The following is an 18,369-nucleotide window of genomic DNA, read 5'->3' as shown; positions in this document are numbered from 1 at the left end:
TCTTCCTCTTCAGATAACTGTCTAATTCCATTTTAAATGCTTCGATTGAACCTGCCTCCACCACACTCTCAGACCTTAACCACTTACTGCGTGAAAGTGTTTTCTTCTCGTATCGCTTTTGCTTTGTTTGCGAATTATTGTATAGGGCTCGTACTCCAGGGCAGAATGTATACAGATCTATTGAGTTGTACTCTGGGGCTGAATGTATACAGATCCATAAGGCTGTGCTCCAGGGCTGAATGTATAAAGATCTATAGGGCTCGTACACCAGGGTTGAATTTTACAGATCTATAGGGCTCATACTTCACTGCTCAATTTATACAGATCTATAGGGCTCATACTTCACTGCTCAATGTATACAGATCTATAGGGCTCATACTTCACTGCTCAATGTATACAGATCTATAGGGCTGGTACTCCACAGCTGAATGTATACAGGTCCATTGGGTTATACTCCAGGGCTGAATGTATACAGATCCATAGGGCTGTGCTCCACAGCTGAAAGTATACAGATCCATAGGGCTCATACTCCAGGGCTGAATGTATACAGATCTATTGGGTTGTATTCCAGGGCTGAATGTATACAGATCGATAGGGTTTACTCCAGGGCTGAATGTATACAGATCCATAGGGTTTACTCCTCCAGGGCTGAATGTATACAGATCTATAGGGTTTACTCCTCCAGGGCTGAATGTATACAGATCTATAGGGTTTACTCCTCCAGGGCTGAATGTATACAGATCTATAGGGTTTACTCCTCCAGGGCTGAATGCATTCAGATCTATAGGGTTTACTCCTCCAGGGCTGAATGTATACAGATCTATAGGGTTTACTCCTCCAGGGCTGAATGCATACAGATCTATAGGGTTTACTCCTCCAGGGCTGAATGTATACAGATCTATAGGGTTTACTCCTCCAGGGCTGAATGTATGCAGATCTATAGGGTTTACTCCTCCAGCGCTGAAGGTTAAAGTCTGAGCTATGCAATTCCTGATCCCTGTGAACCGAAAACATAATTGACTAAATGAGAAGAGGGTCATGGAGGAAGAATCACCCCTGACAGCCTAATCTCTGAGAGGGGATGACCTGTACAGTGGCTGACCTCATGGGGATTGAGTGACCCCTCTGGGGTGGGGGTGCGGGGGAGAGAGACACCCCTAATCTTTCAGCATGTGGGGAAGGGGAGGGAATTTACCCTTCTAACATGCCCCATGTTGAAATGTTTTTAGTCTACAGTGCAGGAGGAAGCTGAAGCTAGGGATTGTGAAGCAGGCTGCCAATTAGATCTGAAAGCCTGACAGCATAAGCCTAAGTTTATTATCAGAAACGAAAAGGGGAAGTGAACAGGCTGAATCACTTGTGACCCGATTTAAGAAAAACAGAAGATTCTGGTCTAATTTCTATTCTCTCCCATTCTGTCCTTTCCTCTCCTGAAGTTGCTGAGTCCCATCGAGCGCTCGCTCTAGTGATCAATCCACACTGTACGTGGGGCTATAGCCAGGACAGGCTGATCAACCAGGGTAATGCCACATCCATGCTGTCTCACACTTGACAGCAGCATCCACTGGATCACGTCCAGGAAGAGAGAGAGAAAATCTCATGGGGGTCCCAGAAGCCCTTCCAGCGCCACAGTTATTCTTCACATGAAACTCTAGTCGCTTGTTTCTTCACACTCTTTTCCCCCTTACACCCCCACTCAGAGAATAGTGTGGAGCATTGGAAATATTCATAGACTGGTTATTAGCCTGTTAGGGCACATCATGTGGCACTCCTGGCCAACCAGTTGTGGAGTGGGACTTGAACCCAGAGCCTTCTAGCTCAGAGGCAGAGCTGGTTGGCTATTGAGCCACAAGACCTCTGGACAGTTGAATACAGGAGGCAGTTCGACCATGGGAGGGAAATTGCAGCCAAACCCCATTCTGTCCATGCCCAACATCCCCGGACAGAGACTCCCAGCTCCTTTTCCCGCCACCGCACAAAACTGCAGGAAGAGTTTTCAGGAGCAAATTGGGATGGAGGGGAAGAATGGGGAAGTAATTGAAATAGTGTCTGTGTCTGGTGAGGAGTAGGCATGAATGGAATGTGAATCGGTATGTTAGAGGCAGCTGCCCGGGGAGGCATGTGTTTACCTCTGGCTGACTAGGCTATGTTTTAAATACCGGGGTTAGGATGCCTTTGGCAGAGCCTGAAATTAATTTGGTTAATCAGTGACAAAACCATTTTTTTTTTAAAGAGGTTTGGGGCCTGGGAGCTGAATATCCAACTGTTGTGCAAAGTTGTGGTGGAACGAGCAGTTCTCCCTGCTGCGGGGTGAGAGACAGGCTAGTAGACCACAGCAATGACACCGAATCAGTCAATCTTCAAACTAGGGAAGTGGGTTGGAGAGGCTGTCCCACTGTGTGGCCTTAATTTTGGGCTCTATCTTTCTACTGAGGGCCTAAAATTGGTCCACTCTCCTTTCGCCTTTCTCTCTCTGTACCCTGAAGCCAATGACTTACCGGAGCACAGCTCCTTGAGTCCTGTCTGTTATGATTCCCATATTAGTGCGAGGCATCAAGGCTGGACCTAGTTTTGTGCGCAGATACACACATTCTGGCAGTTCTTAGCCCGTGGTAATTGGGTGCTGTAAACTAGGCATGGACTAACTAAGCCTGTTGCATTCCTTTTCCTGTGCTTCCCCTCCTCCCCAACTCATTCCCCATTTCTCTTTACCTCACAGTCCCTGGCAACTCTTCAGTGCCTCTGCTATGTGACCTTCCATTAATGTCTTTGGCAAGTTATCCCAGAATAGGAGCAATTTCTGATGGCACGAATTCAGAATTGAACCTGGTCAGTATGGCTTAGAGCAGAGATCCTCAAACTTTATTTCACTGTGCCCGCCCTTCAGAGATACACGTCACATATTCTCGGTGAGAAACAACACGTTGTGGTCAAGTAACTGTACGCCTGAATCTTCAGTCCGGGTAGGAAGGATGATGCTTCCATTTGCCACATTCTTCTTCCTTCCCCATGGTCAACAATCTGAACCTTAGCCTTCAGGAAGTGCTCCACTTGTTTACAATTATCGAACACCAAATATTAAGCTCAAGTCATCTGTGTAGAGCACGCGAGCTGACATTGTGTGAGATCATTGGCCAATGATGCTTTGGTATTCTTAGAGTCTGAGAGACAAAGTTCCAAAAGCCTTCAAAACCTCCCCCCACCATAACTATGATGCACCACCACACAGTTAGGGAGTCTCTGGCTTAGTGTATGTGTGGAGTGACCAAATCCAGTGGCTCCATCACCACAGGCCTTACTGTCGCCCAATTCTAATCTTATTTGTTGACTGCTTCCTTTAACCAGGCAGATGATGGGTTACTTGGTATTGAGATGTTCAAGCAAACACTAACCACAAATCCATTTGTATAAAGCGTAAACGGTCACCCACGACCCAGTATTTTGTGTATCTTGTGTTCTTTGGAAACTAGTGCAGTTTCTTGAGGCTGGCTTCAGGCTGACCAAATGAGCTCGTGTGTTGACTCTTGCTGCTGCTGTATTTGCTATCTAATTAGTTACCCACTGTGACCATATATGTATTACGAGTTCCCGAGTTAGTTAGTTGATGATGGAGAGATGTTCCACTGTGCAAAAACAGCTGGCAGTATAGACTCCTTCTGAGCCAAGAGAACCGTTGGTGCTACAGCATTGTATCATGGTGATCTAGACCCATCACCATTGTGTGAATCAGTGTTCATTAAGTTTATGAACATGGCAACTTGCGCAGTTGAATTCAGTTTTAACGACACCATGTTTGCCCAAATGGATGGTGTTGCCATGGGATCCCCTCTAGGCCCAGCTCTCACAAACATCTTTGTTGGCTTCCATGAGAAATGTGTCTTCGATGGAATGACACCTAATCTCCTGCCCCTGGCATATTTCCGATATGTGGATGAAATGTTTGCTGTATTTAAATCCATAGCAGCATGTAATAATTTCTTTGCATATCTTAATGGGCTCCATCCTGCACTTAAATTCACCTATGAAATGGAGCAGTCAAATTAACTGCCCTTCCCTGATGTACTACTTGAGAAATCTGCCAGGGGATTCTCTACCACCTTCTACCTTCACTGGTCAATATATGCATTGGGATTCTTACAGTTCCACACGCTATAACATTGGTCTTATTGGCAACCTTGCAAATAGGGCCCAAGCCATTTGATCACCATGCAAGCTTGATGCTGAAATAGGACATATCAAAGGCAGCCTGTGGGATAGAACCATAGAGACTAGGAGCAGGAGGAGGCCATTCGGCCCTTCGAGCCTGCTCCGCCATTCATTATGATCATGGCTGATCATCCAACTCAATAGCCTGCTCCCACTTTCTCCCCATACCCTTTGATCCCTATAGAAACATAGAATAATGGCCAGTTCAGATCATTCACGCTGTATATTGCACAAACTCATGATTGTGCCAGAGGCCGTCACTTTCAGCCCTGAAAAGTGCCCAGTTACCCTGGAAGGGCAAGGGGCAAGGTATCACAAACATTTGAGCAACAGATGAAGCCAGCTGTTTCATGTTGCTGCTAAGCAGCAGCAGCATAAATGGTATTGGCCACTAACGTTGTGCAAGTCATCAGCGAACATCCCCACTTCTGACCTTATGATGGAAGGATGGTCATTGATGAAGCAGCTGAAGATGGTTGGGCAGAGGACACTACCCTGCAGTGATGTCCTAGAGCTGAGTTAACTGACCTCCAACAACCTCAACCATCTTCCTTTGCACTAGGTATGAATCCAACCAGTGGAGAGTTACCACCAACCACACACACCCCCCCCCCCCCCCCCCCCCCCCACCCCCCAACCAAATTCCCATTGCCGTACGTCACCACCAGATTGAACAGGCCCGATCAGAACAGCCTCTGCCACTGTGACTCTTCAGATACTGAAGCAGACCATGTCCAAATGCAGCAAGACCTGGACCTATCCAGGCTTGGACTGACAAGTAACATTTGCACCACACGAATGCCAGGAATGACGATCTCCAACAAGTGAGAATCCAACTGTCGTCCCTTGATGTTCAATGGCATTACTATCACTGAATTCCCCACTGAATCAACATCCTGGGGGTTACCATTGACCAGAAACTGTACTGGACTAGCCATATGAATACTGTGGCTACAAGAGCAGGTGAGAAGCTAGGAATCCTGTGACAAGTAACTCACCTCCTGACTCCCCAAAGCCTGTCCACCATCTACAAGGCACAAGTCAGGAGTGTCATGGAATACTCCCCACTTGCCTGGATGAGTGCAGCTCCCACAACACTCAAGAAGCTTGACACAGTCCAGGACAAAGTAGCCCACGAGATTGGCACCACATCCACAAATAGTCATTCCCTCCACCACCGATGCACAGTAGCAGCAGTGTGTACCAGCTATAAGATGTACTGCAGGAATTCACCAAGGCTCCTTTGACAGCACCTTCCAAACTCATGACCACTACCATCTAGAAGAACAAGGGCAGCAGCTGGAAGTTCCCCTCCAAGTCATTCACCATCCTGACTTGGAAATATATCGCCTTTCCTTCACTGTTGCTGGGTCAAAATCCTGGAACTTCCTCCCTAACAGCACTGTGGGTGTACCTACACCACATGGACTGCAGCGGTTCAAGAAGGCAGCTCACCACCACCTTCTCAAGGGTGGCTGGGGATGGGCAATAAATGCTGGCCCAACCAGCAAAGACCACATCCCAAGAATAAATAAAAAAAAACATAATTGCCCTCGAGAAGGTGGTCATTGAGGCAAAGATGAGGCAAAAAAAATGGAGTTAGGTCACTGATCATCCAGAATATTGGTAAATGCTTGAGGGGCTAAATGGCCTATTTCTGTACATGTGTTGGCACATTTTCCAGCAAGGGTTATGATCTAGAGTGAGATCACTGTTGATGCTATTGTTTTTCTTTCTTGGCCAATTGTGGCATCTCAAAAGAGTTTCACCAGATCATCAGCCAGCAGATCTGGGATGGACACCAGCTCCCTTCTCTGGATCCTGGAGCCTGTCAGTGGGTGAATTTCAAACCTGTGACCTCTATCACAAGGGCAGCAGGCTCAATGGGAACAGCACCACCTGCAAGTTCCCCTCCAAGCCATCCTGATTTGGAACTATATTGTTGTTCCTTCACTGTCGCTGGGTCAGAAACCTGGAACTCCCTCCCTAACTGCACTGTGGGTGTACCTACACCATATGGACTGCAGCGGTTCAAGAAGTTGGCTCACCACCAATCAGGAATGGGCAATAAATGCTGGCCTTGCCAGTGATGCTCATATCTCAGGAACAAATAAAAGGGAAAATCAATTTATATATCGAGGAGGGCAGAGGTGTCAACAAGATTTTTTTTGGGTGAGGGGTTGGGGTGGTCAGTGGGATTAATTTCAATATGAGCTTCCCAGAGCAAACAAAACTATTTCAATAGGTATATTTTCCAAATAGGTATTTCACAATCAGGGTCAAGTCAAAAAATGTATTACTTTCATTGATATAACAATCTAAATGAAGCAAAAGAAGATTTTAAGTATTTTAAGGAATTCTAAAGCACCCAGACCAATTATTGCTAGTCTTGTAATATCTTTGCGACTATTCACTGCAATATCCTGATGATCATTTAGTGCAAACCCAACTAATGGGTTTTCAATGGTCATATAGTAAAACTCTCCACCATATTTGTTTCTCTGTTCTATCAACCGATCTGGGGCACAGCCTTTCCAGAGGAGGAGTTGCTTCACTGATTTAAAAAAAAATATTGATGGGGTGTTTGAATATCCTGAAGAACCCCATCCCCAATCTATAGTACAGGGGGAGGAAGCTAAACCTGTAATGAATTCTTCTTCCTGGTTGTGTATCCAATCACCATTGGCCTTTGCTATTCATGTGGCTTTTTTCTAGTTGTTAGGAGGTAAAAAACAGATAATAGATGAAATGAAGGGCCCATTGAAAACGTGTCAACTGTGGTTCAGTGGGTAGTGCACTGCTCTCTGATTCACATGGCCCTGGGTTCAAGTCCCACTCTAGCACTTCAGCACAAATGTCCAGGTTGGTGCCCCAGTGCTGTAGTGAGGAAATGCTTTTGGAGGTGTCATCTTTCTTTTTCTTAAATTCTTTCACAGGACATGGGCATCGCTGGTTAGTCCAGCATTTATTGTTGCCCATCCCTCATTGCCATGAGAAAGTGGTGGTGAGCTGCCTTCTTGAACCGCTGCAGTCAATGCGGTGTAGGGAGAGAAAATTTCAGATGAGATGTTAAACTGAGGCCCCATCTGGCTCCTTGGGTGGATGTCAAAGATCCCATGTCTCTCTCTCAAAGAAGAGCAAGGAAATTATCCCCAGTGTCCAGGGCCAATATTTATCCCTCATTCCACAAAAATTGAATATTTGGTCATTATCACCTTCCTGTTTGTGGCTGCAGCACTTCCTACATTACAGCAGAGACTTTACTGGGCTGTAAAAAGCTTTGAGATTTCCAGAAGGGTGAAAAGTGCTCTATGAACACAAATTTGTTTTCATACAAACCGCCCTTCCCACTGTGCTGCCTTCATCACTGAGGATTTGTCCAATGCCTCTGTGTGTGGCTGCGTGTGCGCCTGTGTGTGTGTGTGTGTGTGTGTGTGTGTGTGTGGCTGCGTGTGCGCCTGTGTGTGTGTGTGTGTGGCTGCGGGTGCGCCTGTGTGTGTGTGTGTGTGTGGCTGCGGGTGTGCCTGTGTGTGTGTGTGTGGCTGCGGGTGTGCCTGTGTGTGTGTGTGTGGCTGCGGGTGCGCCTGTGTGTGTGTGTGTGGCTGCGGGTGCGCCTGTGTGTGTGTGTGTGTGTCTGCGTGCGCGCCTGTGTGTCTGCGTGTGTGTGTGTGATCTAAAGTCTAATGGAAGCGGAAGTTTGATGTAGGTCAATGGTTGTGAGAGTGGGTTTACTCACAGCCCAGCTGGCATGCTCCCATCTCAGGTGTGGTTGGGGAGGGTACCTCTCCGACATTTGTCACAAGCGCCCAAGAGTGACCAACTCATTCCAACAACTACAATGAATGACTTGGGGGCCGCCCTGAAGCCCCTCCATCGCTGTGCTGTAAACAGGAATCAGCAACAAGTCACCGATTTGCTGCAGCTTGAGCTTTTTGCCCTCCTTCCTCTCAGCTCTAATGTTGCATCCGTTTGTGGTTAAAGTCTGTCTGCGTCTTGCAAGAAACAGTAGAACTAGCCTGAAACTCTGTCCCAGAACACAGCGTTCATTTTCTACAGATGTTAAGTCCTCAGTATTGGCAGGGAGTTTGCAAGAATTGTTAAGATCCTTGGAGGGAATACTTGGGGAAGGTCAGGGAAGAATATTGCCCCGTCAGAGAAGTTTAGCTATAAATCATTGGTGCACTTTACTACATATAGGAATCTCAGCATGGGGGTGAGGATTGCATGTTAATGGTCCAGATTTTGCTGAATGTCTTGTTATTAGTGTACTTTTTCCTGGACCTTACAGCCCATAACACAACCTGCACCATAACTCATCAGTGCATGTTGATAATGTGGCAACTAGGACTTTGGTGAACAATTGGGATGGTCTGTCTCCTTAACCAGTGAGATTTAAGATTGAGAATAACAGTGCAACAGCAGAGAACAAAATAGGGTGAATTAGGTGAATTAGGTACAGAATATGAAATAAAAATGAGGAAAATAATTATTGGATTGTGAGGAAAAAAATGACAAAAAGGGAAAAAAAAAGTTAAAATTTTCAAAAAATCTCTAACAACAATTTACTACCTGTAGGAATGAGAGTTCTGGGCTGGAGTGGTTGATTGACATTGCAGGAACATAAATCTCCTCATTAAAAAAGATGCTTATGCTGTTAAGTAACAGCCCTGACTTTCTCCAGTGAGTTTAGTTAATGTGCAAATGAAGTGATTCCAATGCTGTATATGTCCACGTCTGCATAGATGTTCTATGCAGACTTGGAGTGGATCTTGGAGATGGAGGTGCTGCTATGTATCTGCTGCTTTCGTCATTCTGGTCGGCAGAGGTCACCAGTTTGGCAGGTGCTGTTGAAGAATTCTTTGTGAGTCGCTGCAGTGCTCCTTGTAGGTAGTATACACTGCTGTCACTGTGCACCTGTGGCAGAGTGAGTTGCAGTTTAGGCAATGCATTCCCTTTGCTGTATGGTTGTGGAACAAAGGGACGATAGGTTTGATCCATCACTCAAACCCAAACTTGGCTCTCTGTGGCGAGTTCTGTGTTCCTCTCTAAACAGGAGTCCCTGGGCTGACACAAACAAAGGCACAGCTGACACTTTGCCAGTAATGGTGTATACAAGGAATAAGAAAAGAAGTTTCCTATCTCATGCTTTTCATGACTTCAGGGCATTCCAGAGCACTTAGCCAAAGAAGAATTTTTGAAATGCTATAACTGTTGTACTCTGGTAAACACAGAAGCCAATTTATGCATAGCAAGCTCCCGTAAACACCACTGAGGTAACTGACAAAATAATAATTTTTAAGTAGTATTGGTTGAGGGATAAATGTTGGCCTAGACAAAGGGAGGAGGACTCTCTTGCTCTCCCTCTCGAACATTGACAATGGGACCTTCTGCATCCACCTGAAAAGGCAGGCGCAGCCTCAGTTTAACATCTCACCTAAAAGCTGCCATCTGCAGCAGTACTGCACTGGTGTGACAGACTAAATATACTCATGTCATGGTGTGAGGCTTGAACTTGTGACCTTCTGACTCAAATAGCACCACTGAGCTAAGCCTATCATCTTCCCTGCTCTATTATTCAATACGGACATGGCTGATCTTGGGTTTTAACTCCGCTTTCCCACCCGGTCTCCATATCCCTTGTTTCCCTGAGAGACCAAAAATCTGTCTATCCCAACCTTAAATGTATTCGATGATGGAGCATTCACAATCCCTCTGGAGTACAGAATTCACAAAAATGTAACAAATTCTTCATATACGTTGTGCACATACCTATTTCACAAAGTCCTTGTACATTTCGATTGCTTAACATTTGTAAGAAGAATGCATTGACACATCCAGAACGTAGGTGCCATTTTATTATAATGTTGAGTCAGAGGGTTAGTAATTGGAATGCTACTTTCAATTCACTAATTCTGTGCTTGCTGCTGTTAGTGCCATATTCCCAAATGGGTTATGATTTATTTCAACACATTTGCCACAGGGATGAAGAAGGACATGGCAGTGGCAAGTGTTGGCAGTTTAACTTGCCAAGCAAGGTTAAGGAATTGGGCCCTGGAATCTTTGGAAAAGAGGCACACTTTGGGGTGACCAAGTTTCATAGTTACTTAAAGGGAACAGATTAAGTTGGTTTGAACAGACTCTTCACCTTTCTCAACAAACACGTGAACTGAGTTTTTTTTAAAAAGGAAAGCTTGAATTTGGTTGTGTAAACACCGTGCAAAAGCTTAATACGTTCGAGATGCTTTGCTATTTTGAGAGGAGTTCATTTGTTTATTTTAAACCGATTAAACTCTGCTGTTAAATTAACGGGCAAATCTGACGGGAATTCTGTCAGCATCGCCACCATCTCTCCCTGCTGAGGACAAATGAGGGCCTCGGAGACAGAAGTTGAACAGAAGGAGAAACACGTCTTCAGCGCTGTCCTGTTTAACAAATTCTGTTCTCTACACAGGTCTGAATGCTCAAGTCGAAGGAAATGAAAAGCCAAGACGTTACAGTGAAATATTCCGGGAGCTGGACGCGCTAGAAATTTCCTTCGGAAACTCGTGAGTAGCAGCCTGTCGCATTCCCACCATTTAATAGTCATTTCACAACAACGCGAGAAACAAGAGAAGGATAGACCATATGCCCTTCACGAGCCAGCTCAATTATTCAATATGGACATGGCTGATCTTGGGCTTTAACTCCACTTTTCCGCCTGCTCCCCATATCCCTTGATTCCCTGAGAGACCAAAAATCTGTCTATCCCAGCCTTAAATGTATTCAATGATGGAGTATCCACAACCCTCTAGAGAGAGAATTCCAAAGACACTCAACCCTTTGAGTGAAGTAATTTCTCCTCATCTCACTCTCAAATGATCGGCCCTTTATCCTGAGACTGTGCCCCCGTGTTTTAGACTCCCCGACCAGCGGAAATAATCTTTCAGCAAATATAGCAAATCCCTTCAGAATCTTGAATATTTCCATGAGATTGCCTCTCGTTCTTCTAAACTCCGGATGTACAGGCCTAATTTACTCAGCCTCACACCATAGGACATTGCAGGGACCAATGTAGTGAACCTTCACTGTACAGCCTCCAATGCAAGTATATCCTTCATTAAATATGGACACCAAAACTGAACACAGTACTCCAGACATGTTCCATATCCAACCCCTCTGTTGATCTGTAATGCAGTAAGATGACCCTGATCCCTTGCTGGAGGCAGAGAGGGAGTTGACACTTGCTGCCAGGGATCAGGAACTGGGCTATGATGAAAAGGGGCTGCATGTCTACATTCCCCACACCGCGCAACCCCCCCCCCCCCCACCACCCCCCCCGCCCCACTCCAGTATGAAATACCTGTGTACTGTTCCAGTGAAGCCCAAGGTGTAATAGCACCTCTGCTGCAGATACAACAGCTCTGTTTTGAAGGTCTAACATTTCCTTTCCATTGGCACGAACCTCGATAAGACAAGCTTGCCTTGCTTTGAGAGTTTCCAAGTCTTGGATCAATTTTGGTGTAAACAAATGCAGACTGGCCTTTAGCCCAGTATCAAAGCTGCCCTGCACAGGATGCTGATGGGTTAGATACTAACCAGTCCCTTGAAATTTGAGTTGAAAGTGGAGCTGTGGCTTCAAATGTTGGAATCATGAGTTATTAATTCTTCTCCCCCATTCACTTTCTCCCTCCCAAACCACACTGCATCCTAAGTAACTGTGGAAAAGTCCTTAATCTCCTATAGATTCATACCATGGTGCTCTTTCTTTTCCCTACAGCACAGTCGACCTCTTCATGACGGAAGCAGAGAACAGCTTCATTTCCCCAGACCCATCTCCAGACGAAGAGATCCTGGTGAGTCCCCAAGTTTCCTTCACAATCACCATCACCAACAAGACCAGACAGAAGCGGGGGATGGCATTCCTGCCCTGTGCTCATGGTCAGATTCCTGGATGTTAGAAATGGGCAATCTGGATGGATGCCACTTTTCAAAGATCCAAGGATAGCCAGGCCAGGACTGACTGCTGGTCGGGCCTGTGAGGTCAACAGCTGGGTCCGGGGTCGTAGAATTGGCTTCAGCCATGCGATATTTGGAAGCATGAAGTGATCTAAGATGTGACCATTGCCTGCAGTGGTTTCCCAACAAGTCTGTCATCCTTTATTAAAATATCAGACCGGAAACTGTTTAAAAATAGGAAGTGGAACTGGTGCTCAGGAGGGTGCTGAGATGCACAGAACTGTAATGGCCCAGGATCGTGACCAGATAGGGCAGAGTTGACTGATCTCAGCTATATGCTGGAAGGGAGCTATAATTAGTCTTGAGGTTCCTTCATCAGGGAGGAATAGGGAAGAAATAATTTAAAATGGCAATGGTATATTGTCCTTTATCACAAAAGGCTGGAAAAACAGTGGAAGTTATCTATGGTTATTTAAAGAGTGCTGTTTGGTTGTGGGCTTCACAAATCAGGATGGATATATATTGGCCTGGTGTGTGGCGCAGATTCACTGAAGTGGTATCAGGTCTAAAAGGATTAAGTTATTGGTAGCTAGGCTTGAACTCTTGGGATGTTTAAGGTGATTAAAGGAGTTGATAGTATAGAGAGAGAGAAACAATTTTCTCTGCTGTGACAGTCCAGGGCAAGAGGACTTGATCATAAAATTAGAGCCGGGTTGCCCAGAGGTGATGTTAGGAAGCACATTTTCACACAATGGGAGGTGGAAATCTGGAAATTCCTCCCCCAGAAAGTTATAGGCTAGGTCATTTGATAATTTTATGGTGAGCTTCATGGATTTTTGTTAGATAAGGGTATTAAGGGATGTGGAACTAAGGGAGATAAATCGAGTTGAGGTGTAGATCGTGAATCTAATTGAATGGCAGAACAGGCTTGAAGGCCTGTATGGTCCACTCCTATTATTGTGAGGGGAAATTATCCAGCGATACCTCTCCTGACCGCTCTCTTCCTGGGAAATGCGTGTTGAGTGAGGACAGGGTCAGAGGCTGGATATGATGCACCTCATCACACTATTGATATGCCTGTCAGCGCTCACTGTGACGAATAGCCAATTGGATGATGTAATGGTGAGGGGGCAAGGGGAATGTGGAATGCTGGCATGAGGGCAGCCTTAACCAGCAAGAGCAGAGCATGAGGGAGTAGGGGGGAGCTGGGGGGGGGGGGGGGGGGGGGGGGGGGGGGGGGGTGGTGCTGGAATATTCAGGAGGGGACTGGCAGATTGGAGGGTATTCCATTCAGTCGGAACAAGCTAAGAAGCTCCCAGAAAGAACCAAAAAATTAACTGCCTCACCTCCAATCCTGGTCTCAACACATCCCTTACAGTAAGGAACATCAAGTGCTGGCCTTCTTAAGTGTTGTTAGCCATCCTGCTATCCCTTGCTCAAACTCTTCTTGAGTATTGCTGAAAATAGTGATATACCGTCGAAGCTTTTGGTCTTTTGCACTCATCAGGACAGATTTGCAACAATACCGAATTTCAAAGCTTGCCAGTTAAATGTTTCCTGGTGCATTCTCCATGGCAACACCTCAACTAATCAGAGTCCACTTACCAACCACTCAGCACCCTCTTCTCATGCAGTATAAATTGTTGTTCCCTGTGAAATTTGATATTCTTCCAAATCTGCCCTGATGAGGGCAAGATGGAAAGCTTCGACAGCATGTCTCTTTTTTTCAGCAATATTCAAGCTCTGTACTACAAGCAAATTTCTAACTCTTCTCTGGATTTCTATAGGGGTTATCATGAGTTGCTCCACCCCAGTCAGGCTCTGCATGAAAAGTGGGAATTGCTGTAATATTTCATAGCTACTAAGGGGTGTACTCAATGGTCATGGGACTTCTTGTTTCACCCATTTTATGGGACTCTAGGGACTGTAAGTGTTGCCATTCCCATCCCACCCTCTTCTCCCTTAGGTCCAGTCCAAAGTGACTAACTCTTACTGGGTTACAGTTCTATGATACCAACAGCCCTTGGCCTGGCTTAGATGTGTGATCCCTATTTATGAAATGTGGTAGGCTATTTGACATTGCGTTGGCATTTTTCTCCTCTTGTGCCCAGTTTGAAGGTACTGAGCTCAACTGCAGTCCCATCTCCTACCTCAGCCAATTCCATGGCTAAGAACTTATCCCAGACCAGGGATCACCCTACAGCCTTGATATCCACGTGGCTAAGAGAGATATTGTGTGATCTTGAGAGTAAAGTTTCAGGCAGCAACTCACGTCTCCTCTGTTTTCCCCCCAGGTGAACGAGGATTTCTACTCAGAATGTCGGGATCACCTGATCGAGCAGCGGGATGAATTCCAAACTTCTGGTACGGAGATTGTGCACTGACAGCTCATTCCAGGCAATGCTGGGATGAAGGTGGGAGGGGAGGCGAGTGCAGGGTTGTTAGGAGGGTACAGCCTCTGGATCCACCTTGACAGCCTGGTCCAGTGAGTAAGCGAACCCTGCCCACCAAGGAGCACCCCAGTTTAAATGGCCTCACTTCCACTATGGGCAGACTTTGTGGGGTGTGGGCATCAGAGGCAAGGCTGTGAAGCTATGTTGCCCGTTGCACCTTGAACTGAGTGGCTTGCTAGGCCATTTCAGAGGTCAACTAAGAGTCAACCACATTGGCTGTGGGTCTGGAGTCACATGTGGCCAGACTGGGCAAAGATGGCAGATTTCCTTCCCTAAAGGGGCATTAGTGAATCAGATGGGTTTTTATGACAAACAATGATAGTTTCATGGTCACCATTACTAAGACTAGCTTTCAATTCCAGATTTAAAAAAAAATAATTAATCAAATTTAAATTCCACCAGTAGCTGCGGTGGGATTTGAACACATGTTCCCAGGGTATTAGCCTGAGCCACTGGATTATTAGGCCAGTGACATACCACCACACCACTGCCTCACCCTGTTCAGCCAATCCCATGGGTAAGGAGCCCAATTGCTCAACCTTAGGTAATGATGGAATGGAAGGCATCTGTCAATGACTTAGATCACACCAATAGTTGACTTTTTGAAGATTGGGGTGAAAGAATCTTATTAAAAATCAACTCACAGGGATAGATGAATTGACTCAAATATTTTGTAAACAATTTCTATTGGTTTTAACCCATTCCCATTCTGTGCCAGAAGTTCATGTAGTCTTTGTCATCTTGTTACCTTGGAACGCTCCTCTCTCGCTGATTGTGTTTAATTTATTTTCTCTCCATTTTGCTATCTTCAAACCAGAACAGCAACTTGCATTTATATAGCACTTTTAATGTACTGGCACTTCACAGTGGCGTTATCAGTTTGACAATTAGCTACATAAGGAGCTATTATGAAAGGTGATCATGGGCATGGTCAGATTTGAGAAACATCTTAAAGGAGGAAAGTGAGGTGGAGATTTTAAATGAGAGAGTTCCAGAGTTTAGAGCCCAGACAGCTGAAAGCACAGCCACCAGATGGAAATTGGGGATCTACATGAGCCCAGAATTGGAGGGGCACAGAGATCTCAAAGGACTGGAGGGCTGGAGGAGGGTTCCAAAGATTGGGAAGGGTGAGACCACGGAGGAATTTGAAAACAAGGATGTGCATTTTAAAATTGAAGCAATGCCAGACAGGGAAATGGTTAAAGTCGACAAGCAGAGGGGGTGATAGCTGAATGGGATTTGGGATGGGTTAGGCTACAAGAAGCATAGTTTCAGATGAGCACCACTTTGTGGAGGGTGTTTTGGCAGCTTCAGTCACCCACAGCTGTGGAGTAAGGGAAGTATCGGTGGTGTCCAAATCCAGAAGGTGTGTCTGGCACCAGGATGACTGTGGTTTTGCTCATCAGCTGAAAACAATGAAGAAAAAGTAGTTTTTACGAAAAATGGGCACAGATGATCTGGACACCAGTGTCACATTGTTCATTAAATTTTTGTTCACTGATATAAATTTGAATCATCTGTCAAATAGTCATGTCAGCGATGCCCAGAGGCTTCTTTTGGGCTGTCTGACACAGGAAAGGGCTTCAAAGGAGAGTTACTAACTCTGAACTGGCCCGTCTGGCTCTCCTGCATTTTTGCTGAATGCTTTAAGGTATAGGGAGGGGTTAGTGTATCAGTATCTGCAGTTAATCAGCACACGCCAGCCTCAGGCCGCAGGATGGAGCCAGTGTGGGTGGCCCCATTACAAACAGACAGTATTCCCTTTATTAACGTGATCAGGGCTAGTTGTGGAACAATAATGCAAACACAGTACTGCTTTGTTTCGCATGGGTCAGCGTGATAATATATTACAGACAAACTAACTGGGTTTGTCCTCCTAAATGTAACTCCTGTTGATATATATAATTGACCTGGACTTGGGTGTAATAGGGCATCATTTCAAAGTTTGCACATGGCACCAAACTCAGAAATGTTCAGTGAGGAGGACATGCAAACTTTATTACAACAGGGACTGTACTTCAAAAAATACTTCATTGTGTTATGGTGGACAGATGGTAAATGCCAAGCTGCTCAAATGACAGAGGGAAACTTGAAGCAGCTGCCACAGCTTTTTGCAATTTGTATTTATTTTGAGATGTGGGCTTTGAATTCAGGAAAAAGGAGGCCAGCGAGGCTTAGAGGTGTCTTACAAAACTAAATGAAACCTTTATTAATAATAAAAAAAATGATTTTGAGCTCATACACAGGTTTACAGATTACTACTATGGTAACTCCTAGCTCCCCTGGTTAATCTAACTCCGAGTTACACCTCCGTTAAGCCAACAGTAAAATATATAGATATTAAAAGACCCAGGCAAAGTAACATGATACCCTGAACAGTTGAATTCAAAGTGGGTTTCCTTCATTTCAGTTCGCGTAGACAGCAACTTGAGGCTGGAGGCTTTCCACACTTGTTAGATCTTAGAATTCTTTCTTTCCTACACTCATCTCCTTTATACAGATTTCCCCTTTGAATGCAAATTCTCATTGTTTCACTATGTCTTTGGACATTACCTCTCTAATAATAAAAATCTATCATAGTACCAATTTTACGAGTAATCTTTTGGAAAAATAAACACGCTGTTTCTTAACTTCTCCTGGCTAGTTGAAACATTTCACCCCACCCCCCCACTTTTGAATTCAAGCTATTCTGGTTTATTTAACAATTCAAATGTTCCCTTAACAACTCACATTATAAAACTTCACCCATGTTTACCTATTTAGCATTTCAAATGTAGCTTCTCCTTTTACATCAAAGCCTTTAGACCAGCTGTCTCTAATTCAATTAAGCCCTGCACACACAGACACACACACACACATACACATACATAGACCCGTAACCTACTATTACTCTACTTTATAATAAAGTACAAATAACATTATGAAAATTATTATATCTTCCTGACATGCCCCTCCTTATTGAAAAATGAACTGTAATAATTTAAAAAGACGGCTTCATTTTATTAACCCATCTTACACCAGCTCCTATACTTATCTATATACTTACACTATCCTTCATATCAACAGAAGTCATTCTAATTCAGTGTCCAGGTTTTTAAATGTCCAATTTTCCCTTTAAGCTTCAAACTCATGACAATGCATCTGCAATCAGATTTTCTCGTCCAGCCACATGTATAATCTGTATGGTTGCAGTAATAAACTCCATCTGAATAACCTTGAGACTTCTGTCTTGAAATTTGTCCAGAAACTTTAAAGGATTCTGGTCTGTATAAACAATTGTTTCTGACGAATTGTTTGTAACATAAATCTTTGCAACGCTAACACCAAACCCAAAGTCTCCTTTTCATTCGTTGAATATCTTCTCTGTTGTATATTCAACTTCTGTGAAAAATACCCTATCTGTTTTTCAATTCCAATATCAACTTCTTGAAACAATACGGCCCCAATGCCTATATCGCTTGTGTCAACAGCCAACTTAAATTGCTTGGCATAATTGGGTACTGCCAAAACTGGTGTCATAGTTAATACAGTTTTCAAGCTGTCAAATGCCTTCTGACACTCCTATGTCCATTGACATTTCTTGTTCTCTTTTAATCATTCAGTCAATGGAGAAACCACGCTGCTAAAATTCGATACAAATTTCTGGTAAAACCCACTTATGGCCAGAAATCTCAAAGCTTTTTGTTTTGAAAAATCCACAATAGCCTTGACTTTCGCATCTCTCGGAGCCACCTTACCATGTTCAATGGTATGGCCTAGATACGTAACTTGCCCT

At 44.7% G+C, this 18,369-nt stretch overlaps 1 protein-coding gene across 3 annotated transcripts in view; it reads left to right on the top strand.

Annotated features, from left to right (window-relative positions):
• The window catches only part of LOC121271312 (GEM interacting protein), an 88,781-nt gene that overhangs the window by 28,517 nt on the left and 41,895 nt on the right, over positions 1 to 18,369 (top strand). For all 3 annotated transcript variants that reach the window (XM_041177211.1, XM_041177210.1, XM_041177212.1), the window contains 3 exons: positions 10,658 to 10,751; positions 11,963 to 12,038; positions 14,436 to 14,505. In XM_041177211.1, coding sequence (XP_041033145.1) covers positions 10,658 to 10,751; positions 11,963 to 12,038; positions 14,436 to 14,505 — 240 coding nt within the window. The remainder of the gene's footprint in view (positions 1 to 10,657; positions 10,752 to 11,962; positions 12,039 to 14,435; positions 14,506 to 18,369) is intronic.

This window comes from Carcharodon carcharias, chromosome 30 (genome assembly GCF_017639515.1).
Source record: "Carcharodon carcharias isolate sCarCar2 chromosome 30, sCarCar2.pri, whole genome shotgun sequence".
Lineage (NCBI taxonomy): Eukaryota > Metazoa > Chordata > Chondrichthyes > Lamniformes > Lamnidae > Carcharodon > Carcharodon carcharias.
This window is presented reverse-complemented; position numbering and strand designations above follow the sequence as displayed.